The following is a 27,869-nucleotide window of genomic DNA, read 5'->3' on the forward strand; positions in this document are numbered from 1 at the left end:
TGTGCCGGCTTGGCAGAGGAGCTGCACCTGGCCCCCGATGCCCCTGGTGGTATGGTGGAATTCCGGCGCACCCTCACCCTCAGCTTCTTCTTCAAGTTCTACCTGACAGTGCTCCAGAAGCTGGGCAGAGCGGACCTTGAGGATGTGAGTGTGCAGCCGAGTGTCTTCAGCACATTATCCGGGGACTCAGGAGGCTGGTCTGTGTGTCAAAGTTTCTTCTCTGCTCTCAACATCGGAGAGTAGAGGAGCAGGGGTCAGGATAGCCCGGGGTCAGTGCCACCACTTCATCTAGCGATGTCTGTCTGGGCCTGCGTACATCACTTTGTAGGTTGATCTGGAATCATGCTGAGTAAGGGGTTTCTACCAGGATGCTCTCCTGGAGGTTACATTGTGACCATCTTCCATATCATTAAGTATTTCCAGAATAAAGGAGAATAAGGAAGACTTAAGGAAGGCTGGGGGTAAGGTGGTATTCCAACAAAGAGAATGGTTTGCATAAATGTGGAAGGATGGGAAGCTAGGGAGAAAGGACTAAGCATTAAGGTACAGGTTCAAGGTGGCTGTAAATGTAGTTGGCATAGTTATTGAGTACTGAGTCCTAAGAGCTCTCATTTAAATTTTAAGACAGATCCAGCACTGTACTCGAAACTGTAGGGTGAGGGGATGAGGGGATGAGAGGGGATGAGGGGATGAGGGGATGAGGGGATGAGGGGATGAGGGGATGGATGAGGGGATGAGGGGGTGGGGGGATGGGGAATGAGGGGATGAGGGGGATGGGGAATGAGGGGATGGAGGATGACTCATCACTTTCATTGGATGGAAGGAGGAAAACAAGAGGACCTGATCTCAGCATCCCCTGTTATCTCATTCCACAGATGTGTGGTAAACTGGACCCCACCTTTGCCAGTGCCACCCTGCTCTTTCAGAAGGACCCTCCAGCTAATGTCCAGCTTTTCCAAGTGAGTACACACAGTGTGTCTAATAATAGGGCTGTGCAGCTGCATATGATGACTCCTGGTTGAGCTTTGGCAAAGGACTGACTTGAGTGGCACGGACATTATGCATAAACATCCAGGGAAGGACATCAGAGTCACACTACTGTCAGTGCAGCTGTCCTGCCCTTAATGGCCTCCATTTCTCTCTTGGGACTGGATGCCAACTGTGTCTGTTCCATGGGGAAAAGAAAAATCCATTTTGTCCTTCCTGGCCCCTATCGTGCCAATCCAACAGTGTTCTTAAAGATTCATACATCTTCTAGGTAAAAGGCTGGCACATATCCTGTCAGCATTTGAGAGTTTGTGAGCCATACAGTGCATTGCAATGTCTAAATCCTGCTGCTGTAGCACAAAACAGCTGTAAACATATAACTGGGGGGATAGCTCAGATGATAAGAGTGACATGCTTATGCAGGAAGCCCTGGGTTTAGGGCCTGGCACTCCATAAAACATCTGTGGAGGAGCATACCACATGGTCTGTCTTCAGCCACATGGTCCAGTATACAGGAGACTCTGTCTCTGAAAATGAAACAGAACAAAACATCCAAAAATAACTGTGCCAAGCTAAGTAAGTATTTATAGAACCAAGTGCTGGCTGCAGTTTGCTGAGCCCTGAGTTGGTGGCCCATAGATGAGCTAGCTCTAAGGCATGGCTGTCTGATTGGAATACAAATGTTGCTCTTTCTTTACTCCATGACCTTGGGCAAACCACCTCTATGCTACTTGGGCGAGTTAATTAGACCCTCCTACACGTGCGGATAATGGCAAACTCGATTCACAGAACATGGAAGGATGGACATGTGTTTGCTGGGCAGGCAACTCAGTGGTGGAGCTGAGTAAGCCCTTGGGTCCACCTCTAGTGCTGAAATATTAAATCAAGCTGCCTAGAGGTCCATGGCACATAAAAATTCTCAGTAAGCATTAGACCCTTTACTACTCTGAAAACGACTAAAGTAGAAATTGATTATAAAATTATTAAAACATTATGGGAAATATAGGAAGTATAAATGGGAAAAGTCACCCAAAATAATCTCACCTCCAAGGAGAGTTCATATATTTTTGTTTTATTTCTATTTTTTTCCTAAGCATGAGTATGCTATTTTGTATAGAAACAGTCAAGATACACATATAGGATTTTTATGCTTAAAATAAGCACTTTCTTCTGCTTTAAATTCTTCAAAAGTATATTTGAATCGCCGTATATTACTCTGTTGTATGAATTTAACCCAGTTCACAGCTAACGCATATTTAGGCTCTTTTGTTGTTTATTGATACATTTACACTATGACTACCCTGTCAGTGACTACCTACGTGCCCGTTATTGTCCTTTACCCTGAGAGCTATCTGGCCTTTCCTGGTTCCTGATATCCCCTAGGCCTATAGAGAAACAGTGTCTTCAGAAGCTCAGCTAGAAACCGACTAGAAGCTGACTAGAAACCGTATTGTTTTAGGAGGTGCCAAAGGATCAGTCTGAGGAGGACATGGTGGGCCGGCCCCTGCCTCACCTGGCGGCAAACATGCAGGCATCGGGAGAGGCCGTGTACTGTGATGACATTCCCCGCTATGAGAATGAGCTCTCTCTCAGGCTGGTCACCAGCACCCGGGCGCATGCTAAAATCACGTGAGTGTTGCTTCCCAGGGAGTCAATGAGAAGCAAGTTTTGTAGGAGCTGGAGATTCCAAGAGAACGAGGCCCCCCAGAGAGAGGCTCCCATCCTAGAATAGAGACCGGAAGTCCTCTCAGACCCATCAGAGAGCAACAGGAAGGGTTCTGGCATGGCGCCTGAAGTTCTCTTGGGAGAACAAGAGAGCAAGAGAGTAAGAGGGCAGGCAGTTTGGGAGTTAGTTTCAGTTGTCATGATTGCCAGCTAGGATTACAGGTGAATCCTTTGGCTTGTCCCTTGCCTTGAGCCCATGTTAACAGTGCCATGACATATTGTCTGTGCTCCAGCAGCCTCTACCCTATCAGTGTGAGAATGGGTGGGTTGGAAGGGCAGAAGCTTCACTGACTGGGGACCTCATCACCTTCCTTGGCTCTGATCCCAGATATGTTGCTAACTGGCTGGGTGACTTTGGACAAGGTACTTAACTCTCTCAAACTTTCGTTTTCTGTCCTGGAATATTGGGATAATGGTAATTACTCTCTCTCTCTCTTTTTAAAAGTCAGGATTAACTGCTTAGAAAATGAATCTTTCAAGGCACTTTTCTAGAACTTTCCCTGAGCTGCCTCTGCTCTGATCAAGTAGACTTGGTCAACTCCAGCATCCTCCTCCTTAGGTCCAGATTGCCTCACTGTGTCTAGGATGCTCTGCTACATTGTCCTAGCACTATTAAGAGAAAATGGTCTGTGAGCAGATGTTCAGGGCCACTATATCCATGGCATAGCAAAGGCCTTGAAGTGCTGGTTCCAGTGAGATAAATTCTAACCAGAGCTCCCCAGGGTTGCTGCTCTCTTAGATATGGCTCCCTGCACTTGAAGTCCAGACAGGAGCTGACATCTGATCTGTGGAGACAAGGGCCATCTTATCCATCCTGTAACCCCAGCAGCAGTTAGCACAATGGCCCTTCCATGGAAGGTATTCAATCACCATTTTCAGAACAGAATAGAAATGAGCTAGGATCTAACTCTGTAGAGGACAGAGATGAGAAAAAATGTTGGTGGAGGGAAGATCATTCATGAGACAGGCTATCCAAGCCAGGTGAAGTAACTCCTACCTCGTCTTGCTGACCTGGCCCTGCACTCTGCTCATTCTCCAGGTCCATCGACACTTCAGAAGCCAAGAAGGTGCCAGGGTTTGTTTGCTTCCTCACCGCAGAGGATGTCCCTAATAGTAATGCAACCGGCCTTTTCAATGATGAAACTGTCTTTGCGAAGGATGAGGTATGTTGGAGGTGTCCTCAGAAATAACTGGAATAAATTTCTCTCTCTCAGTTTGTGCTGATTGTTCCAAATTCCTAATCCTGCATGTATGCTGCCGTCATGTAATTTGGCCAGTATTTGGGATAATCCACAAGGGACAGAATATGTTCTTTGGTTGTTTAATTGATGACTGCTGTTTTTGCATAATAGGAGACTCCTTGCCAAAATGGCAGGAGAACAAGGTTGGTGACTGTATGTGAGTTAACAACCAGGATTATAAGGTATAGCATTAAGCACCTTTACTGAAAGAAAGAATACATTAAATGAACTAACTAGAAATGGGATCATAAGCCCACCACTAGGTGAGACAGCCTACTTCTATGACAGTTTATTTATTGATTTCAACTGTATGAAAACCTGGAATAACTGAGCCTCCGAGCCCCGAAGATGGTTGCTACAAATTCTTCACAGTTCCCAGATGATCATTTTATAATTCCAATACTGACTAAAGGTTGCAAATTAGATTCGAGTAGGTGTTCCTGAAGGCTAATAGCATTTTTAAAATATTAATGTGAGGGGTGAAGCAAAGAACAAAACCCTGCAAACACAAGGACTCCTACAGCATTGGTGGAGGAAATTTATAGCGTCTGGTAGAAGAGCAAATTAGTTTATCAATGTCTAGAATCCTAAGAGCGTCGCTAGTATCTTATTTATGAAGAATCAATTGGTTACAAGCAGCCAGCACTGTAGGAGGAGTCGCACCAATACTTACTGACCCTTCAGAGACAACTCCCACAGGCTTGCATGCTGAGCATTGGTTGGTGCTGTTGGAAACCTTGCATTTTAATATGATAAGTGGTATAATTGTTTTTTTTCCATGTATTTTGTGGTAAGTATATAATTAAAATTATCCCCAAGGAAGATACATTTTGACTTCTGTAGAAGATGGCTCAGTGTTTTATGTGCTGTTGCCCAAACATGAAGACCTGAGTTTATATCCCCAAAACCAATGCAAACTATGAGCTGTTATGGCATAGACATGTATAGTCTAGAAGGCAGACTCCTAAAGCTCATTGGTCAGTCAGTTTAGCCAATCACTGAACTCCAGATTCAGTGAGAGATGCTGACCTTCACTGGCATGTGCATAGATATACACATAAACATCTACAAACACATGTAACACAACATGCATGCGCATATGCACATGCATGCACATACGCATGCGCACAGCGCACACACACAAACACAGTTTTAAGGGAGTGGCTTAACAAAAGGAAGCAACAATCACTAGAAATTAGAGAACAGGTGTCATCATGTCTAAACCAGCATTTTTTTGTGATGTGTAACATTGGAGCATCTAGAGCAAGGCTTCTCAATCATCCTAATGCTGTGACCCATTAATATGGTTTTACAGGTTGTGGTGACCCCAGCTATGAACTTATTTCATTTCTGCTTCATAACTATAATTTTACTACTGTTATGAATCAGAGTATAAATATCTGATATTCAGGATATCTGATATGTGACCCCCCAAAGGGATCGCCACCCACAGGTTGAGAACTACTGATCTAGATGAAGTTATGAGACATGAATGTGTCTTTGAGATGGAAAGTGGTCTGGTGGGAAGACTGAAGATGAGAAACAAGGCCATGCTTCCTGTTTGGCTCATGGAAGACAAGAAGAACCACTGTCCATATTCTATCCTGTGCAACTTCGCAATAAGCTACCAGATTGAAAATACAAGAATTGGGCATCGAGCTCAAAATTTTTTATTCTGGTGCCAGTGATCTCTATGTCCTCTTCCTGTCACCTTGATTCTAAGTTCTTATGAGGAGGCTCGTGACCTCAGGTAGTAAGGTCAGGAGATAGAAAGGCCTGAGAGCATCCCTAAAATGTACATTGACCAAAGGGTGGGGCCAGCCCTTGGCTTTCAGAATACCCATAAAGCTTTGCTTCCTGATGAACTTCATGATCTTTAACAGCTTGTCTCTGCTCCTAGGTTACTTGTGTTGGGCACATCATTGGTGCTGTGGTCGCTGACACCCCAGAACACGCACAGAGAGCTGCGAGAGGGGTGAAAATCACCTATGAAGATCTTCCAGCCATTATCACAATCCAGGTAACTGAGAAGTGGTCTACTCCTGTAGAGTGAGCTTCTGTACCCAGTGGTTCCTTTGGAGGATCCTCTGGGAAGAGCCTTCAACATGAGTAGCACATAGAGATTTGACTAAGGTTGACACCAGCTTCCCTTGGTTCTGTTTACATGACTTTGATTCCTCATATTAACAAAGGCATACAGGCATAGTCTGCAAACACCCAGATTCTTACTTCAAATACAGTACTCAAATCCTATATTATATCCAAGATTACAATTGAAAATAGGGCTTCTGCTAGATAGTGTTGTCCAACTGTAGGCTAATATAGGTTTTTCTGAGTTTGTTTAAAGTCAGTTAGTTGAAGCTATGTCATTCATTCTGTATGTTTGGTACATTGAATCATTAGCATATGATATTTTCAGTATGATAGATTTACTGGGTTGTAACCCTACCATAAGATAAGGATCATCCGTAAGTAGATTTTAGAATTCCTTCCAGCCCTAAAGTAAAGACTCCGGGAAGGCTTACATTTTATCCTAGGTTAAGTCCACTAATGACCAAGCTGAGCATTTCAGGCCCCACGTTTCAGCGGCAGTTGATTCCCTTTGGGATTCTCTGCTTTTCCAGAAGTCTTAAAGCTGTCCCTCTCCCACGGAGGAGATGGATAGAACATGATTCCCTGAGCTCCAGTAGAGCATGCTTTGGGGAATGAAAGAACTCCTAGCGGCACATCTGTGAGGGGGGAGGGGCAGTAATTCAGAAAGGTCCTCTCTTCCTGGTCAGAATCATCTTCCTTCCTGGAAAGCCATGCTACTGAAGCTTCTTTTCTGACCCTCAGGATGCTATAAACAACAACTCCTTTTATGGCTCTGAGATAAAAATTGAGAAAGGAGATCTCAAGAAAGGCTTTTCAGAAGCTGACAATGTTGTCTCAGGTATGGTGGCACCATGCAGCAGAAGGGATGGGGGCATTGGTTTGTGAATTAAATTCTAGAGATACACATGGAGGGAACCCTAGAGAAGGGAATTGAGTTGACAGCATCTTCTAATGTAAGAAACCTCTGGTGTTTGGTATGTAACTGTAGGCAGTTAGCAGGGATGGAACCTCTCCCATTTAAATCTTCATTCTTCAATCTCTGGGCTGGATATACCCAAGTAATCCTACATTATGTCTTTGGAAGGCTGTGTAGGGAGAATTGTGGCTACAGATGTGTCCAGCTGTGGGACAAATTCCCCACTCTCACCAGATGCTGAAAGATGTTCTTACCTACCCTCTGAGATTCTGCCCCTCTCCATCCTCCCTGAACTCTAACTCTATGAATTAGGTCCACAGTTTCCAGCCCAGGCCAAGGCTACCCTTCAGTCCCTCAGGATACCTTTATCCTTTGATCCTTAGGCCGTGCTAAGTCACTAGCCGGCTAACTAGCTCTCTAGAACTGGTTGATTCCATTCCAAAAGACGAGGAATTCCAATCATGTTCCAATCATGTTCGACAATTTCTTTTCTTTTACCTTTTCCAAAACTTTACAATGAAATCCCAGATGCCCAGTGGCCTCAGTGAGAAGACTGTATTTGATGCTATTCTGGCTTCCTTAATGGGAGGAGGATTGGACAGACAGACATAGGTCACAGAGTGTTAGGACTTTAAGACCCTGTCTCATCCCAGTTGGTCACCAGAGGCGACCGTGAGCAGGTGCTTCCTTGGCTTTCCATACCTTTCCTTTAACAAGTGTTCCAGTTTGCTTCTCAGTTGCTGGGGTAAAACACTGCTCAGTAGCATTTTGGGAGAAAGGGGTTTATTTGGATTACAGGTTCCAGTCCATTCTTAAGGGAAGCCAAGATAAGACCCTGATGGCAGGAAGTGAACATGGAGGAAGGCTGCTAGCTGTCATGCTCTCTTTAGTTTGCTCAGCTACCTTCTTTATACAATCTAGGCCCACCTACCCAGGAATGGCACTACCCCCCAGTGTGGGTAGACCCTCTTCTATCAGTTATCAATGAAGGAAGTACCCCACAGTCATGCCTACAAGACAGTCTGATGGAGACAACTCTCTAGTTGAAGTTCCCAGATGTTTTGATGTTCCCAGTTGACAACCAAGACGAGCCACCACAGCGGGCATATCCCTGTACAGATCTGGGCTCATCAGGGATCTCTCGTTCCTTCCTCAGGAGAGTTGTATATCGGTGGCCAGGAGCACTTCTACCTGGAGACCAACTGCACCATTGCCGTGCCAAAAGGCGAGGCAGGCGAGATGGAGCTGTTCGTGAGCACACAGAACACCATGAAAACCCAGGTCAGCTCAAGGCAGTGGCGGCAGTGACAAGAGAGCTCCTAGTGGACTATCAGGCAGGGTAGAAAACAAAGAGGTAGATAGTAGGTATAGATCCTAAAAGGGACAGAGTCTTGGAGACAGATCCTGTCATCCCCAAGGGGGCATTGGCTTGCCCTTTAACTGTTTCTGTTTCCATTTTCTCATGAATAAGATAGATCTTGCTTGTGTCAGTTTATCAACCAGATGCATTTCAGTATTTGCACTAGAACCTAGTAAATCCTCACGTTTACAATTCTGATGCTATGTGGCCAACACACATCAAGGCATGTCCCACCCAAATATCTCATCTTCCAAAATCAAGTATGGGCCTAAGTGATAACCATAGGGATCACACTAACTTAGCAGGTACAGCCATCTGTGCAAGATGTTGTACACGTAGTATCAAGATGAAATTACATGTGCATGTACTACCTCGAACATGATATTGACTGCCAGGATTTTTGGTATGTACTCTTAACCTTCTGACCTGAACGCCCTTGGCAAATGAGATGATTTTTCTCTTAAAACTCTGAATGTATACTGTTATCTTGCCCTTCTGGCTAAAAAGAAATATCTGAGTTGCCTGAATTCACTCGGTGGTGAACAGTGAGTGCTGGAACCTAGCACCAGCCAGCACTGGGAGATGAGGGAGATTTTTCACTTCAGAAATTTCGGAACTTTTAGTCGTGCATAGGCCCAGGCACCTGAGGACAGGTTGAAAGAGTCCAGAGGGTGTGATGATTCGAGAGTTTTTTTTCTTCTTCTGTGTAGAGCTTTGTTGCAAAAATGTTGGGCGTTCCGGACAACAGAATCGTAGTCCGAGTGAAGAGGATGGGTGGAGGCTTTGGAGGGAAGGAGACCCGGAGCACTGTGGTGTCCACAGCAGTGGCCTTGGCTGCACACAAGTGAGTTTCTAGGTCCCCTTCTCCCACCACGGTTAGAGTATCTGAGAAATAGAGCCATGCCAGCTGGGTCAGGACGGCCTCCTGGATTCTCCCCTTGTTGAAAGTAATTGTCCCTGTGTTGATTTCTCTGTTTTCTGTGTTTCAAACCCTTGGACAGAAGGACAAGGATACCCTTACTAGCTTCTTTGAACATTGCATTCAAGTCTTATTTCCCCTAACTGGCTGTAATCGCCCTAGGAGTAGGGGGAGGACTCACAGCATGGCATTCCCTGGGTTCTTCAGCACAGCACCACCATTGCAAAGTTCATTGCCTAGATGGAAAGGAATCCCCCATGCTGTTTAGCATCCGAGACACATGGGGCTTAGGCTGCAGGAGGCTCACAGGTCTCTAACCCTCTTGGTCCCCTACTGCCGCAGGACTGGCCGGCCCGTACGTTGCATGTTGGACCGAGATGAGGACATGCTGATAACTGGTGGCAGACATCCCTTCCTGGCTAAATACAAGGTTCTTGATCTTTTTCTGTCTCCTTGGGTAGTGGAATGGGTCAGGACAGGCAGACAGACATACATGGGTGTTACTGAGAATGGTTCTCCTTTCATCAGGTTGGCTTCATGAAGACTGGGACTGTAGTGGCTCTCGAGGTGGCTCACTTCAGCAATGGTGGTAACACTGAGGATCTCTCTCGGAGTGTAAGTAGGGTCTGGCTGCCCCTGGGAGTGACTGGAAGGCCAAGGGTCTGCTGCACAGTCTGTGGGCTTCCCTGCCTATTATTGCTGTATAACGACCTAACTAATGCTCCCCACTTTCAGATTCCCATCCTTGGAGAATGCTCATGTTATATCTATGATTAGAAACCCATCCTTTCTGTTCGAGATATTTTGCCATGCTAGCCCTGCTATAAATACAACACCTTCAGGAGTGTGTGTGTGTGTGTGTGTGTGTGTGTGTGTGAGAGAGAGAGAGAGAGAGAGAGAGAGGGAGAACTCATACGTGCATGCATGACAAATGGATACGATATTAGTTTGTTTATAAAACAAAGCCTTGAACAGATTAAATTCAGAGAGTTTAAATGATCAAAGAACACTTCACGAATCAGTCAGCTCCAAACAGAGGCTCAGAGACCTGGGCAGGTGGTATTTGTGGGCACAGAAAACGGAAGTGACGTATAGAAATGGCAACTCTGTTACAGCTTTGCATTTGCTTCCCTTGAACGTGGTTTGGTCACTTAGCTACCTACCTGTAAGGGATGGCTGCAGCAGCATGACCTGGAGCTACTCTTCACAAAAGTAATGCACACTCCATGAGTTACAGATCGAGTCAGGTTGCAGTGCGTTCCGTTCCAGCACAGAGGCATCCTCTGATGAAATCCAGTCTTGTTTAAAAATATGCATAGTAGACATTTATCTTTTCACAGTTCTAGGGGCCACAGGTGTAAAGTCAAAAGTGTTGGGTGGACCACCATCCTGGGAGATCTGGGGGAGAATCCGTCGCTTGCGTTTTTCAGTGGGTGGGTCCTTGTCTTGTCCTTGCCTTGTTCTATCTCTCCACCTTCTACATCTGCACTATACCACCCTCCTGGCCCTGTGTCCATTCTTCTCCATCCCGTCCTTTCAGGTCCACCCCAATGATCCAGGATAAGCCACTTCTCTCACGATGATCTTTAACTTTATTGATCTGAGGCCACTTAAGGCAGTTCCTATGTAGGTGTCTGGTAGCTGCTTTTGGCTTGTGCTGAGTTCTTCCACCTCCTTCCTGATTTTCAGTCGAGCATCTGTTGATCTTGGGAAAGGGGCCTGGGAACCTCTGACTCTAAGTGTGTGTTTCCTGTTCTTTCTCTTGTTCTTCTTTGAGCTTTGGTAATTATTATTACATGTGCTTTTCCTCTCTGCTGTTTGATACTAAACCTATGAGTACACTAGGTCTTTGGGGGAAACTGACACTTTATCATTATATAATTTCTCTTTTATAATGTTTTGTTCACAAGTCTCTTTTATCTAATGTTACTAAAAATCATTTTTTGTTCATTTGATTAATATTTACATGCTATATTTTCTATACTTTTGCTTTCAACCCATCTATGCTATTATTATCAAATAAATTTCAAGGACATGTAGTTAGGTACTATTTTTAAATGTACTCTGCTAATCTCTATCTTTTTTGTATTGATTTATTATTATTCTGTGTATATGTGTCCTTGCATGACTTCATGCATGTAGAAGTCTATGAAACAAGAAGAGGGTTGCAGGTCCCCTGGAGCTGGTTGTGAGCTGCCATGTAGGTACTAGGAACTGAACCCTGGTCCTCTGCAAGAGCAGTAAGCACTCTTAACCCCTAAGCCATCTCTCCAGCCACTGTGATTTCATTTGTGTTTATACTATTTTGAGATAGGAGGGCACATGTCTGCTTCTTTATTTTTGTTTGTTTTCTTGTCTAGGTTTTAGTATTCTGCCCTTGTTTATTTATTTATTTATTCATTTATTTTGTCTTTCTCTGGGTTACTTGAATGTTTTGGAGAATTCCATCTTGATTTAGCAATACTGTTTTTATATTTCATATACACAACTTAGTTCATCTAGCTGAGCTGTCTGGTTTGTCTTTTGGGGTAAATGTAGAAACCTTATCCCCCCACCCCCTATTTGTGTTATTTTTAGTTTGACTATTTACTTTGCATATGATGGAAAATCCATTAAGAATGTCAGAAATAATCTTGGGAGTTCCAAAGGACCCAGTTTTAACTCACCTTTTTATAGTATTCTTTTTCCTTTTAACATTTTAAATTTATTTTTTTCTCACCTTCTTTTCATTTGGAGAGTTTCCCAAGGCCACACTCTTACTCTATGCTGTCAGGGGACCAATTTTCTAAGTTTCCTTCATCTGAGACAGCTGTGGCTGCTGCTGTTCTGGTTTCTTCCTTATTCTTTTTCCTTTTTAAGTACTTTTTTTGGAGAACACACACACACACACACACACACACACACACACACACACACACACGTATGTATGTATATATCAGTGTTTTGCCTGCATGAATATTTCTGCGTCATGGGCATGCTTGGTGCCCTCCAATGTTAGAAGAGGCATTAGATCCCTTACACTTTGGACTATGGATGGCTGTGAGCCACCTCATGATGCTGGAAGCTGGATCTGGGTCTCTGTGAGAGCCACAAAGGCTCTTAACTGCCGAGGCTTCTCTCCAGTCATCCTTCCTGAGTCTTGGAGGATGTGTTCACAAGGCCTGGCCTTAGGGGCTGAATTTCCATTCAGCACCTGCTCCACTGATTTACACTCTGACGGTGGATGGTTTTCTTTCTTTGTTGCTGTTTTTTTTTTTTCCTTTCTCAAGACAGGGTTTCTCTGTGTAGTTCTGCCTGTCCTGGAACTCACTCTGTAGACCAGACTGGCCTCAAACTCACTAAGATCCCCCTGCTCACAGAGATCTGCCTCCCCAGTGCTAAGATTAAGGCGTGTGCCACCACTGCCAGGTGGAACACTTTTACGATTTGAATTAATTTTCCTCGAATGCCAAGGGGCTTATTCTATAACTACTCTGTCTTTAGCTTTCAGAAATCTAATGATTGGTTCATTTCTTATTTCTGTAAGTTTACTCTGCTTTGCAATTGCTTGGAACTTGGACTCCTCTTGGGGAAATCCAGCTATTACCTCTGTATTTTAAGAGCAAGAGAGAAAGCTATGTATTCTGTGTCACAGCTCAAAGAAACATAGGATATTGTAATTATGAACATACAGCAGCTGTGACTCCAAGCCTACTAATGTCTGGACAGCAGGGCTATGGTGAAGGCCTTTGTGCTTTATTAGACCCTTGACACCATCCAGAAGGAAAGGAAGTAAGTAGTCTTTCCTGCTAAGTGAGTGTGTAAGTACAGGCTCTTATGTACTTGGCAGTGGCTTTATATAGGGTGTGGGTAGGGTTTTAAAAATGGCTACAGGTAGCCAGTGGTGAGTCTTAGATCCATACCTAATTTTTTCTGATACTACCCCAACAAGAGTGTTGGGACACCCTTTGTGGCCTCAATAATATGAAAGCATAGGTTTCTGATGAGATTTTGCAGATGTAGGTATAGAATTGGGGTCAAAGCTTGTGTGTGTGTGTGTGTGTGTGTGTGTGTGTGTGTGTGTGTGTCTGTGAGTGTGTGTGTGTTGTGGCCATTTGGTTGGAATATAGTAATTAATGTCTAAGACATTTGCTAGGCTACCTTTTATTGACCTTTTGGATAGAAAGAACAGGATTTAAGGGGGTAGCTGAGTCTTTTTAGTCTCTATAATCATTGAAATTTTTAGATTGCTGGATCTTCGTAAAGGTTAGAGGTCTAGAAGCATAAAAGAATACCCTAAACCTCTAAATCCTAGAACTCCTTACCACACCATTTTTTGCTTCCTGGGGACTGTAGTGTTTCTGCCACTTCCCTTTCCTTCTTAGAATATTTTGTATCACTGTTGACTTAGAACATATCTATCTATCTATCTATCTATCTATCTATCTATCTATCTATCTATCTATCTATCATCTATCAATCTATTATCTACCTATCTACTTATCAATTTCTATCTGTCTATCTGTCTATCTATCTATCTATCTATCATCTATCAATCTATTATCTACCTATCTACTTATCAATTTCTATCTGTCTATCTATCTATCTATCTATCTACTACCATTTATCTATAATGTATCATTGATATATCTATCAATCTATTATCTACCTATCTACTTATCTAATTCTATCTATCTATCTATCTATCTATCTATCTATCTATCTATCATCTATTTATCACCTTAATGATACTGGTTGGGCTGGACTAGGTCCTCATACTGTATATTAATGCTGAGTGTCTGTCTGTTAGGATAAAACCTTGAGTAATGTCAAACATGCTTCTCGAATATTTCTGAATTTAGCTCTGCTGAGGCTCTGTGGTCCTAAATGGCAAGGACAAGCCCAGCACCTCTGTGTGTTGCTCACTTTGCCCCAGCGTTGGCAGATGAGCTTGGAATAATTAAGTGTTAAAATAAAATAACCGGTAAGGCCAGAACGATGGCGTTCAGCGGGCAGAGGTGCTTGGCACCGAGCCTGGTGGACTGAGTTTGATTCTGTCATCTCCTTGGTGAGGGAAGTGATTCTTGCCAGTCGTCCTTTGACCTATACACGTGTGCCGTGACACACCCACTCGAGTAAACCAATAAGCACACTTTAAAAAGAAATAGGAAAAAAAGTAAGGAAGTAGAGACAGTGAGTGAACTAAAACCAATTGTGAGAGTTATCAAATTGACCTCGGTGGTAGTACTTTTACAAGGCTATTATCCTAATTTTATGACCAGACTGATTATATACATTTAAGTTTCTGTTTTTAAAGTAACATTTCAGGAAAAGCGGGCTCCCCAGTAGACCTTCTGGGTCCCCTTCTGTGCTAGAAGCTAATTAATTCCGTTAGAAAACCTTACACTCAGACCTATTACAGCTGTCCGAACCAGGACGAATTTCTAGTGTTCTCACCATGTGTAACGTGTTTTGGTGTTTTAGAGTAAATCAGGTTGACAAGCATGCGCTAGTTATCCCCAAAGATCGTAAAATCTTGTAATTCAATCCCATAAATACGGTTTGTACATGCCCTGGGTGGCAATGCAAAGAGACTATAAACACAATGGGTGAGAGAAACAGAGAAAGAGAAGAAAGAAAGAAAGAAAGAAAGAAAGAAAGAAAGAAAGAAAGAAAGGAAGGAAGAAAGAAGGAAGAGAGGCAGGAGGAAGGGAAAGAGGAGGAACGGAGGGAGGGGGGAGAAAGGGAGGAAGGGGAGGAGTTGGTAGAATTATGAAGGCAAGCAAAAATGGACTTGAGACAGAGGGACAGAGAAAGCAATTTACTTATAGGAAAGTGAAACTACACTTGGAGAAGGAAATTCAAAGCAGAATGGAAAAAGCAAATACAAGCAATGAAGGGTAGTGTCTGTCTTTTTAGGAGGGTTGGGCTTCACACCATTCATTCAACACCATTCAGGAGGGGGGATTGGGCAGAGAGAGAGAGAGAGAGAGAGAGAGAGAGAGAGAGAGAGAGAGAGAGAGACAGAACACAGCATGCAGTTAACACTAGACAAGTCCAGGAATGAAATGACCTCTTGTAAGTTCAAACTATAAGAGAAGTTGAAAGGAACTCAATGGCTCTCCCCTGGAGAGAAAGTACTGCACAGGTAGAAAACAAAATACAAGAAAAATTGAGGACTAGCCCAGGACGTCCAAATAATTGACATCTCAGAAAAAGAAAAAAGAATGGAAACAAACAGTGGCAGAGGCTATCAAGAAACAACATAAACTGTACACACACACACACACACACACACACACACACACACACACACACCTAAATTAATAGACATCAATTTTGAGATTTAGAAAGACAATGTACAATAAGCACAATACAGAAGATAGACTCACTGTGAAATGTAGAAGGCTGGAGACTGGGTTTTAGAGTCTTTAGGAAGGTAAAACACAGTTCTTTGCAGACCTGAGAAGCTGTGTATTTTTCCTCTGTTGGGGAACAAGAGCATACCAGTAAAATGCTTTCAAAGTATAGCCGGAAATGAGTAAATTTACAATGCAGAGTTTTATTCAGAGTCAACTAAGGGTGAGAACACAGCAAATACAACTACACACACACACACACACACACACACACACACACACACACACACACACACATATATATATTAAAATATAGTTAAATCATTTCACTTTCTTCCCTCCAATCCCTCCCATTTAAACCTCTTGCACTCTCTCAAATTCTTGGTCATTTCATTTAAAAAAAATGCTGTTTTACATACAGACACACAAAAATTGTTTTTAAAGAAGACAAATTTTCAGTGGACCAAAATGAAAAAAAATTAACTTGTTTTTTAAAGAGGCCAACAGTCAGTTCCAACTGGAGGTCCTGGGAGGATTCCCAGGTGAGAGGCTGGGTTGGGGACCTCGGTAGGAGAGTAAGTTGTTCTAGGAGAGAAGTAACAGGGGCCTGAAGTAGAGCTGTTGGAGGCTGGCCTAGGGAAGACAGGCCTGGGTGCACTTCCTGAGCTGCGTTCGAACGGAGTCAATGGATTTGCTTGTGTTATGCCTTTTGGTTTCTCCTGCTTCAGATAATGGAACGAGCTTTGTTCCACATGGATAACGCCTATAAGATCCCCAACATTCGAGGCACTGGGAGGATTTGCAAGACTAATCTGCCCTCCAACACAGCCTTCAGAGGTTTTGGGGGTCCTCAGGGGATGCTAATCGCAGAATACTGGATGAGCGAGGTCGCCATAACCTGTGGGCTGCCTGCAGAGGAGGTGAGCTGTTCTAGCTAACAGTGGGTAAGCCCATTTTGGGGGAAGAGTGACTCATACATGGGGCACTTCCTGGGGCAGGCATATAAACAGACACGGCAGAGGGACCAGAAGCTGACAAGACCCAATGTTTCTGTCTTGTACAGGTACGGAGGAAAAACATGTACAAAGAAGGGGACCTGACTCACTTCAACCAGAAGCTGGAGGGGTTCACCTTGCCCAGGTGCTGGGATGAATGCATCGCCAGCTCTCAGTATCTTGCTCGCAAGAGGGAAGTGGAGAAATTCAACAGGTAAGCCTGGGCGGGGAGTCTACAGTTCTGACGCTCTGTTGCTTTGCTGTGGTCCAGCCTTTCTGCTGTTCCCAAGTAACAAGCTGATGGGTCAATGGGCAACTTCTGAGACTCCCGAACCTGCTGGCTTATTGACCGTTTTCTCTTTAATATTTGCGGATGATCTTAGGGCAGGAACAAGGAACTTCCAGCCTTCACTCAGTAACAGAGACATGAATTGAGGTTCACTTGTATCCATTTGTGTGCCTTCTGAGAGTACCACCTTATCGAGAGCGTTGGTTGGGGACCAAGAACACCGCGACTATGTGACTACCTTTGAAATTAGCAAATGCCTTTGACTTTGGCAGTCATTCTGTTTCTCTGAAGTGAGCCTCGGTTTACTCATCTGTAAAGTGGGAAGGACTGTATTGACTCTGTCTTCTCCATAGAGTTCTTTGGACAAAAATATAGAGAAAGCATCGTTATCTTTCTCCTTGGGACAAGGACAGTCAAAGGTCATTAGGACATACTGTCTAAATGCAAACTTCACTTAGGGAGGAAATTTGATAGTACTTTGATGTCTATGCTACCTGCAGTGGAAGACTGGAGACCAAGATTCCCACCAGTCTCGCTTTTTCTACCCTACTGGGGCACGATTCAAGTAACTGTGTAAGTGGCTCCAAGGATGTCCTATTGTGACTTATTACAAAGATGATAATGAAAATATACCCAACTATACACATGTATGTGTTCTGTAAGAAGGCTCTTTTCAGGCAGGCCTGGAAGCACACACTTTTAATGCCAGCACGTGGGAGGCCAAGGCAGGCAAATCTCTGTGAGTTCTAGGCCAGAAAGTGAGGCCTTGAATTTTTTTTTTCTTTCCAGGGAGAATTGTTGGAAAAAGAGAGGGCTGTGTATAATCCCAACTAAGTTTGGAATAAGCTTTACACTTCCTTTTCTGAACCAGGTAATTGCTTTAGGTAACTTGGCCATATCCTCTGGACTGGGACACTATTCTATTACTGGTTTTGTTTTGTTTGTTTTGTTTTGTTTTGTTTTGTTTGATAAAAGGATTCTCTCATTGCTGGTAACAGGTTTGACTAGGAGGCTCTCTCTGCTTCTGAAATAAAATGAAATTTGCATATACCCACTAGTGTAGTGTGTGGAGGAGTGGTTACATGAGGATCTGGGGTCAACCTTCTAGTTCTCACCCTTTGTGATTACAAGACTATACACAGACACACGGTTTCTTCATTTTCCTTTTTCAGAAATAGCGTAGGGACAGAGAGAAATGACCTATGTCCTTCTCAAGACAAGATACACAGAGAGATGAAAGCATTTCTCTAACTCCTGAAGGGCTACTTAATTAAAAAATGAGGTTTACACCGTGAAATTGTTGCCTGGGTCTTTTTAAAAACACTACACCATGGGTGATGGTTTCCTTCTTGGTGGGCTCCGTATCTTCATTTTCAAAGCTCGAGAGCTGAGTCGAGACTTACCAACTGCTGGGGCTGACCTTTTCCTTCCTTAGGGAGGCGCTCTGGTTCACGTGTACACTGATGGTTCGGTGCTGTTGACCCATGGAGGGACTGAGATGGGCCAAGGCCTTCACACCAAGATGGTTCAGGTGAGAATCCTGGGGACCATGTCAAGGATATCTGGTGTCCAGAAAGATGCTGATGACGCTGAAAAGTGTGATGTACCAGGAGAAGCAGCAGGCCTGAGAGCACATTTACTCATGGCCATGGGCAAGTCTTCTTCCCTCTTATCTGTGCTAAAGGATTGACTAGACAAGCTCCTAGGATGTGTCCATTACACATCCTGGGCTCCAAGTTCATTTGATGTGTGACAATAGCTCATCTTCCCAACTCGGTGAGACCTCACAGGGGAGTTGGGCTCATGGTGCCGGATCGCAGTCAGAGCATCTGCTTGGCTCTAGAGTTTTATCCAGACTTAAAAAGAAATTCCAGTATTTGCTTAAAATGGGATTATAGATGTCTTAGCCAACCAGACTGTACAAGAGGTTCCCCTTCAAACTCAGCCAGGGGTGAGAACATTCCGGGATCAACAGAATAGAGCTCACAAGATTGACTTTTTGTTTTGCCTCTGTCAGTAAAAACTGAACTTCACCCCGAGGAAGAGGGGCAGCCAAGTTCCATGATAACCTCTTTCCTAGAGAGCGATGTCTCCTTTGTTGCAGGTGGCCAGCAGAGCTCTGAAAATCCCCACCTCCAAGATTCATATAAGTGAGACAAGCACTAACACCGTCCCCAACACTTCTCCCACAGCTGCCTCTGCCAGTGCTGACCTCAATGGACAGGCTGTTTATGTAAGTGAGGAGCCTCGAGGAGCCTGAGAAGCTAGAGATGGGCTCTGGGTTTGGGGGGGGGGGTCTCAAGAGGTTCCCTTGATGGTCTGTAATAGGGTCTTTGGCTACGGTCATGACTTCATTCTGCTACCGAGGAGGATGCTCTTCCTTCTTATGGCCAGCTAATAGCGAAACTCTGGCCTAATCATGTCTTATCAAAGCCCGGAAAGCTGGGTCCAGAGTGTGCAGGAGATTGGAATGAAAGCAGTGGCTTCTGGGAAGGTATACTACCCAGGGCTGGAACTGGCCACAGACAGTGGATTACAATTGATAATTGACTATGGAATCAACTGGCTCCCAGCTACTTGCTTCTTTCTCACATGAGGGTTGTCCTCAAACAAGGAGCGTGCTAGGAGAAGCTACCTCTCTATAGTGTCAGAAGGGCTCTCTAGACAAGGGCCCACTGTGAGCGTCATCTGCATTGCTTGGAGGCAGCACTGCGGGTCACTGAGCTGTGCAGGTAACTTGGGTGTCATGGTACGGAGGGCAGATCACTGATGTGTCTGGGGTCTGGTGGGGTTCCTCCAGGAAGCATGCCAGACCATACTGAAAAGGCTGGAACCTTTCAAGAAGAAGAAACCCAACGGCCCCTGGGAGGCATGGGTAAGTCCAAGCTGGTCCAAGCTGCTTTTTGAAAAGGAGAAGTACATCAGCTACAGCAGGACTTTTGTCCCTACCCAACATATGTAGGAGACAATGACTCAGTCACCTACATGTCGATGGTGAGCTCTGTCTGAGTCACAGGGCAGGAACAAGCTCATGCTTGTGGAGATCAGGGCTCTGGCCTCCCCAAGCCTTAAAGGATGGATTGTCCGCCTTAAGCACCTCCATTTGATGACTTGGCTCACTCAGGTATGGATCCTCACATATGTCAGGAGGCCCCGTGAGGTATGTTTTCTTAAAACTCCATGTCTCTGAGGGCCTTCCCGACAGTCCCTCCTCTTACTCAACTTTCCAGTCCGGGGCAACTGAAATGTCATTCCTGAGAGACTTAGATGTCCCATTAGATGCTAGGAGTGATAGAACAGAAAACCCCAGTCAGAATGACCCTAGTTGTCTGGATTCTTTCTAGACTAGATGTCGGCATGCAAACACTTCTCAGAGGTATTGCAGGCCTGTAGGTAGAGGCAGAGGGGATATGAATCAGAGGCCAGCCTGAGCTATGTAGAAAGACACTGTCTCAAGAAGTCAAGGGATGGGCATATAGCTCAATGTAGAACAGTTACCTGGCATACGCAAGGTCCTAGGTTCAATTTCTAGCAGTGCAACACCACACACACACACACACACACACACACACACACACACACACACACACACACACACACGGGAAGGACCAAGGAGAGAGAGAAGTAACAAAATGGGACTCAGAGAAAACAAGCTGTGTCATGTCTACTCCTTTTCCACACCCTGTCTGGTCTCAACTTCCCTTTCCACACTCCTGTCCTTAAGTACCACATGCATGAAGAAGACTGCTCAACTCTAATTTAATTCTGGTGGTGTGTGCATAGATTTGTCAGGCAATTGGAATATTTTCATAAAAGCCTTGATAATAATTTTCTTTCACTCAACCCTGTGCTATCAGCTGTGTAGTGCAGGACCCATTATAAGCAGGAAACACAGAGAAGTAACCCACAGTCACCAATGTATGTATTATATCATATGCTTAGTATAGAACCTAGGTCAAAAGCTGTTTTCTCCAAGCCTTTAGTTCTCATCTGAAATATGGGACTAATGATAGCTTAGCAATGGGCCGGGTCTTTAGAAACCACAGTTGTCCCTTCCTGATGGCCATTGTCTTCCTCAGGTGATGGACGCCTATACGAGCGCAGTGAGTTTGTCCGCGACTGGATTTTATAAGTGAGTATGATCCTCTCTCTGCCCATTCCCGTGTACTGACAGCTCTGATGCTGGTTAGCCTGTGGCCAGAAAAATAGCAGCTGTCCCACATTCTGCAGGATAAGGCACTGAGATGCCCCATGACAGGTGTTTGGGCAACCTGTGTGTTTCCTTGTGCAGAACACTGGATTTCTTCCTACTGACTTTCCCTCAGGGGAACAGGAAGATTTAGAGTCTGTGATCTTCTTACAACATACAGGGAATGGTGGAACTTTATTAGTGCAGCGAGGCGTAGAAGGGAACACACACATTCCGTAGTCTTAAAATCGTGTCATTGGGTAATTAGCTAGAAACCCCTCCCATTCGAATCTGGAGTTATAAAAAGAATCGATTGCAGTTACTGCCCCATTGCTATGACAAAATGCCCTGACAAGAATGCTGTATGGGAGAAAGGGTTTAGCTCATAATCCTAGGTTCTGATCTGTCGCTGCAGTAGCAGGAGCTTGAGTGACTGGGTCACAGCACATCCTGTCAGGAGCAGAGAAGCATGTTTGCCTACACTCAGCTCCCCTCCTTTCCTCACATGTGGTCCAGAGCCCAACCCATGACACCATGATGTTCACATTCATGATGGATTTTCAACTCTAATTAACCAAAACCAAGAAAATCCCTCATAGATATGTCCACAGGCCAGAGCAATCTAAAAAGTTCCTCACCAAGACTCCATCTAGGTGATTCCAGATGGTATCAAGCTGACAATTAAAATTAGCCATCACCATGTTTCTGGGAAATCTAACTTAAAGCTTTTCAAGTTTGTTTTTAAAATATTTTAAAATGAATATGTGGTTGTCATGAACTACACACACACACACACACACACACACACACACACACACCTCCTAATAGTGCCACTCCCTATGCCCAGGCATTCAAGAACATGAGTCTATGGGGGATAAACCAATTCAAACCACCACAATCACCTAAATAAAGTTCAAAGACAGTGAAGTTTCTCCGGGGTTGAGTCTTGTCCCTCAGCCTGTGTTTGTTTGGCTTGAGGGTGAGTTCTGATCATATCAGCTCACATTATTTCTAAGTATCATACTGTGTGTGTGTATTATATATAGTCACATAAACATGCATTATATAGTGAATGTATGTACAATATATAATTTCACAGGGATGACCTCCTTTAACCTCTGGGGAGTGTGAGTACAGGTTTATAGGGTTCATCCATTATGGCAGTTGTACAGGGCACTCAGTCTCTGAAAAGGAAACACAGGCACAGCATTTGTATCCCTGAATAACGTTTTTTCTCAAATCACTTGTTGAAGTTCCCAAGGGGCCAGGGGATGGAGAGTGGCTGCTTGGGGTTGCACCCAGGTTGCTATGAGCCCTGCTCTGGTGACTTTTCACCTGAGGAAAGGTGAGAGGTGAGCTTGTGAGAACAGTCCAGTGCTGTCCATCCCATTCTGAGCCGCATTGCTGAGGACCTAGGATTCTGGCTCACTTGCTCGCTCACTCGCTCGCTCACTCACTCACTCACTCACTCGCTCGCTCTTTTAGGGAGTGATTCCCACATCCTCCACAAGTCCTAGCACATCTGTTGCTGTTATGACTTCGGTGCAGAAAGCAACATGCTTCTGCTAAGTGCTGCCAGGTTGTTTAGAATACTTGCACTGTTCTCTTTGGAAAAATGAAACAGAAGCAGAACACTCTGGAATATCTCATTTTCAGGGAAATTTCTGAGTATTTGAAATGCGTAGGCTTTGGAGGAGGATGGCGGAGAGTGGAAAGTAAGACCTTTAAGGACTTACAGGTTTATGGAGCAAAGCGTATATGGGAAGGGGTAGGTTTATCTACCACACATAAACCCTTTTCTCTTTTCTCTTCCAGGACACCCAACCTTGGCTACAGCTTTGAGACAAACTCCGGAAATCCCTTCCACTATTTCAGTTATGGGGTGGCTTGCTCTGAAGTAGAAATTGACTGCTTAACAGGGGATCATAAGGTAAGAAGACATTTGCTCGCTGTTAGCCTAAGAGAGAAGAGAAACAATTGAATTGCAGTCTGAATGGCTGGCCCAGGCTTGCTCTCTGGTTAGGAAACAAGCCTTACACCAGAGGTAGGGGATTGGTCCATGAAGGCTGGAGAGGAGCCTCATAGCTTCTGCCCCAGCCATTTGACTAGCAAAAGCTGACTTGTGGGAGTGTGTGGGGCTGAGCTCCATAAACGACCACTTCTGCTAACTGAAGATAATTTTCTGTGACACAAATATCTTCTTCCTGTCTTTTTTTTGGTCATCTACTTTTAGCTTTTTCTTATTTGGGGGAGGAAATCCAGGGACTCGTGCATACAAGGCCAGCAGTCTACCAGCTAAATTATACCTTCAGCCCCTTGGCTATTTAATAATGTGGCTAATACCCTATAGGTTCTATAAAACCAGCATGCTTTGGATTCAGCCACAATATACTTTGTTGACTGCTTCTCACTGATCTGTCCAGACTCAGGTTCAAAGCCCCAGTTCCTACAGACCTTTTCCTACCACTCATGTGTGGATGTGTTCCCAGATCAGCTCGCACCTGTCTTTTACTTAGCTGCTAAGATCTCAAATGTCGGTTTGATAGTGTCAGTCCAGGTGTGCTGGAAACTCCTGTTTCAACCTGCTCAGGGCTCCATGTTTGAGAAAGTGGTATTTGGATTGGGATTTATTAATACACACTGTGGGATTTCAGGTATTCTGTTCTTCTCGAACTGTTTTCTATCCACAGAATCTCCGTACGGATATCGTCATGGATGTTGGTTCCAGCTTGAATCCTGCCATTGATATTGGACAAGTAAGGTCTATGGGAGGACAGGGTAGTAACAGAATAAATAGGCCAGCAGTGTGCCCACTGCCACCCTGCGTACTGAACTGAAGGTCACCAGCTACACAGCATGTCATCGTTTTTAAACAGGACAGAGAATAGTACTTCTGGAACCTCATTCTGAATAAGAGACGATCATTCATCCAACTCTCAAAGCAGAAAACAAATAAATATAGATTAACCTGGGAAGGGAAGCCATTATGGTACGTGGGGAAACATTGGATGCTCACATGTAACACACACACACACACAGACACACTCACACACACACACACTCATATACACACACCCTCAGACACACACACTCAGACACACACACAAACACACACACACTCATACACACACTCACACACACAGAGACACACACTCATATACACACACACAAACACTCATACACACACACTCATACACACACACATACACACACATGCAAACATACACACACACACACACACACACACACACACACACACACACACCCCACAACACTTTGGAAATGCCCTCTGAAGGCAGGCATTGCGTCAAGTACTATGGACACAAAGATTATCAACAGCACCCTCTTGTGTTTGCTCAACCCTTGCAGTGCCACATGTCACTCTTCAGAATAAGGGATGGGAGAACAGATGGGGACCAGCATAGTGTAGAAGGTGCACTAGATTATAAGCCATAGTGGGGACACATCCTCCCAGAAGACAGACAGGAGTGGGAGCCCAGCAAGGCTGGAGGTAAATCTCACAGGGTTTACTACTCCAGAAATTCCTCTATGAGCCTGTTTCCTGGATGTTGGTTAGAAACAACATCTCCATCTGCATAGTGGCAGGTTTTAGTGAGTAATGGTACCTACCACTCTGCCAACATGTTCTGAGCAGAGGCATGTTCTTTATGAGACCAAGTCCAGTGACAGGCCAATAGGGATGCCTTGGTACTGTGGCAAGAGCCAGGCAGGAATTTGAAGGTTATTTTAGGCCCCACTGTAGGTCGTTTCACATCCACTGTAGTTATCAGTATTTGTCCTGGGGACTGGAGGGGAGGTGGTAACCATTGTCACCTTCTGTCCTGCAGGTAGAGGGGGCATTTGTCCAGGGCCTTGGTCTCTTCACTATGGAGGAGCTGCACTACTCCCCTGAGGGGAGCCTGCATACTCGTGGCCCCAGTACCTACAAAATCCCTGCGTTTGGTAGCATCCCCATTGAGTTCAGAGTATCCCTACTCCGGGACTGCCCCAACAAGAGGGCCATCTATGCATCCAAGGTACTGTGGCTATGTGCTGCCTTCTCTCCTCCAGGATGGGAGACCACTGCGGGTGATAAAGAGTTTCAGTCACCCGCCTGATAGGTCTGCAAGGGGTTCCTCCAAAAGAAGGAAGAGGAATTGGCAGTGGCCTTGGTAAGGCAGCAGAGCTGAGAACAGATGGAATTGGGCTGAGAAGAACACATCTTGATCATATTGACAGAAGAGAGCCTCTGAGAGATTCCTTAAGCAAATCCTATAGCTCCAAGTCTGATCTATGCTCCTCTCTGTCATGCATCCTGGTCCTTGATCCTCAGAGACGATCTTATAGATACAGTATCTCTGTGTTCTTTTGAGAACATGCAGATTCACTGCAGAGGAGGGGAGCATCTTCCAACACATTCTGTCACCACCTCTAGTTGTTGAGGTCCAACTCTAAAACTGAACTAACAAGCCTAGGGAATTGTGCACAGAGAGCTTTCTTTATTCCTGTCCATAAAAAGCACAGACCATGGTTGAGAATCAACCTAGCTTGTCAGTGTAGGCCTGTGTCTCTGAGGAAGGAAAACCATGGCTTGTAGCCGATGAAGTATTTGCTCACGTCATGGTTCACTCTGCTGTTGAGGGTAGGTAGGGTTCTTACAAAGTACCATGTGTTAGGGTCACACATGACCCTTGACTCTTGAGAAAAACGTATCTCGGGGGATCATAACCCCAGATATTTTAAGTCTGTAGTTTAAGGAGGCAGAGCCATATTTTAATTCGGTGATTCTGATGCAGGCGGTCTTCCTTTTATGCCTCTTGGGGAAGGAAAGTCAACCTCGATTAGGAGCTGCCTGTAATCCTAGCAGATCTGTACATGTAATTACAGTGCGTATTTAGCAATGCTGTCGAGGCTGCAGATAGACTATTCCCCTGAGCCAGCAACTGAGGGAGAGGCTAAAACTTATGTCAAATTTTTGATCTGTAGAACAGTAGCCAGGCGTGGTGGTGCACGCCTGCAATCCTGGTACTTCAGAAGCTGAGATAGGACAATGTTCTGAAAGTTCAAGGTCAACCTGGGTTAACATAGTGAATCCCAAGGCCAGGCAGGGCTTCATAGCCAAACCATGTCTCCGTCATGATTACTTAATATAACTTTCAAAGGTCTATCATATAATTATTTAATGTGCACCTTATGGTATTGTCAGAGAAAATTACATAGTACGAGCTAAAAGGAATCACATGGAGATCAAGCATTTAAGAAGTAGTTTCTCAGGCTTTTATTAGTCTTAGCTGCCTCTTTTTGGCTTATCCGCTGTGGTTCCAGTAGTGCTGGGTGGCGTTGTCCAAGGGCATCACTTGCTATCTCAGTGCAGGGCTCATAGCCTGGCCTGCTGGGTCTGTGTGATGATGCAAAGTCAGGAGCCACTCTGGTTGATTCTCTACTCTCTGTCTATTCAGGCTGTTGGGGAGCCACCTCTTTTCCTGGCTTCCTCTATCTTCTTTGCCATCAAAGATGCCATTCGTGCAGCTCGAGCTCAGCACGGAGATAACGCAAAACAACTTTTCCAGCTAGACAGCCCTGCCACTCCGGAGAAGATCCGAAACGCCTGTGTGGACCAGTTCACCACCCTGGTAGGATACTTTAACCAACTCTTCCTCCACCCTAGGGGGGATAGGTGCTCATGTCAGGAAAATCTGTCGCCCAGACCTTTATGCTAAGAGTGAAGGAGACAGGTAGATTCCCACGCAAGTCGTTCTTGTGCCTGCCGATAGCTTTAGCTCAGAGGTGAGAACTGAAGAGCTTGCCTTATGAGGTGAAGCTCCCATAGCTGTGCCACTTCATTCCTACAACCCAGATCCCTCCACGCTACCGTTGCTGATGGTTACCCAAGCCTTATCTATATCTTTAACAAGAGTGGTACCTATGGGCTGGTTGCAAAGTTAGCTTTTTCAAGGAATGGGATGCAGAACTCAATCATTTAAAGAGACCTGCAAATAGTCCCAACCTGGAAGAGTCTTTTCTCTACAACAGCATTCCAGCAATTAAAAAGCCCCCCCCATGGTGGGTTTGCATGGACAATTGATGCCACACATTTGTGCTTTCTAAGGACCACGAGTGCTACTAGACTGGGTGCTACATGGGAAGTGCTCAGTTAAAATAAAGGAAGGTCTAGGAACTTAAGGGATGATCCATAGCTGAGACTGTAAAATGGGGATCTGGTCTTGGCATGGTGTTGTTTGTGGTGTGTATGGGACAGAGTGGGAGAGACACCAGAAAGAAACCATAGCAATGAGAATTCTTTCATTTCTTCCTAGTGTGTCACTGGAGTACCAGAAAACTGTAAATCCTGGTCTGTGAGGATCTGAAGAGAAGGTCTCCAGCAGTGGTTTGTACCGCAGCAAGGATTCCTTGGAGCCACAAGCACATCCTGTAGTATCCAGATTTCCGCATGCCGCGTGGGACTCAGCAGGATGACATTTTCAAGAAGATGGACAATTTTGATCCAAATAAGAGCTGCAAACAAACCAATAAGCAAATGGGGAGCTGTTGGCCTAAGGGGCGAATCAGCAGCTTGGATGATTTCGAGTCCACTTTGACCACGTGTTTGAAATGAGTTTAGGAAGCATTTGTGTTATGTCCCTACTCACTCAATGGTGTATGTAACCAGAATCCTCACACACCTCCTGAATCTTAAACCAAAGTTCCTCTAGATCTGCATGCCATATTCAGAAAGCTTACATCGCTCAAGTCACTCAAAGTGCCATGCTTTAACCCCAGAGTCACACTCATAGTTTTCAGCGAGACAGCAGAGGG

The 27,869-nt window shown here is 44.7% G+C and overlaps 1 protein-coding gene across 1 annotated transcript in view; it reads left to right on the forward strand.

Moving 5' to 3' along the window:
* The window catches only part of Xdh (xanthine dehydrogenase), a 61,704-nt gene extending 34,105 nt beyond the window's left edge, over positions 1–27,599 (forward strand). The window contains exons 15-36 of the mRNA NM_017154.2: positions 1–144; positions 876–959; positions 2,447–2,616; positions 3,752–3,875; positions 5,854–5,973; positions 6,789–6,885; positions 8,120–8,244; positions 9,034–9,167; positions 9,585–9,672; positions 9,771–9,857; positions 16,309–16,500; positions 16,644–16,789; positions 17,654–17,735; positions 18,300–18,395; positions 18,969–19,097; positions 19,665–19,739; positions 20,944–20,996; positions 22,869–22,983; positions 23,744–23,809; positions 24,902–25,090; positions 26,513–26,686; positions 27,371–27,599. The exon at positions 1–144 is cut by the window's left edge and continues 31 nt beyond it. Coding sequence (NP_058850.2) covers positions 1–144; positions 876–959; positions 2,447–2,616; positions 3,752–3,875; positions 5,854–5,973; positions 6,789–6,885; positions 8,120–8,244; positions 9,034–9,167; positions 9,585–9,672; positions 9,771–9,857; positions 16,309–16,500; positions 16,644–16,789; positions 17,654–17,735; positions 18,300–18,395; positions 18,969–19,097; positions 19,665–19,739; positions 20,944–20,996; positions 22,869–22,983; positions 23,744–23,809; positions 24,902–25,090; positions 26,513–26,686; positions 27,371–27,421 — 2,541 coding nt within the window. The 3' untranslated portion in view covers positions 27,422–27,599. The remainder of the gene's footprint in view (positions 145–875; positions 960–2,446; positions 2,617–3,751; positions 3,876–5,853; positions 5,974–6,788; positions 6,886–8,119; positions 8,245–9,033; positions 9,168–9,584; positions 9,673–9,770; positions 9,858–16,308; positions 16,501–16,643; positions 16,790–17,653; positions 17,736–18,299; positions 18,396–18,968; positions 19,098–19,664; positions 19,740–20,943; positions 20,997–22,868; positions 22,984–23,743; positions 23,810–24,901; positions 25,091–26,512; positions 26,687–27,370) is intronic.
* Positions 27,600–27,869: the final 270 nt, after the last annotated feature.

Source organism: Rattus norvegicus, chromosome 6, assembly GCF_036323735.1.
Source record: "Rattus norvegicus strain BN/NHsdMcwi chromosome 6, GRCr8, whole genome shotgun sequence".
NCBI lineage: Eukaryota > Metazoa > Chordata > Mammalia > Rodentia > Muridae > Rattus > Rattus norvegicus.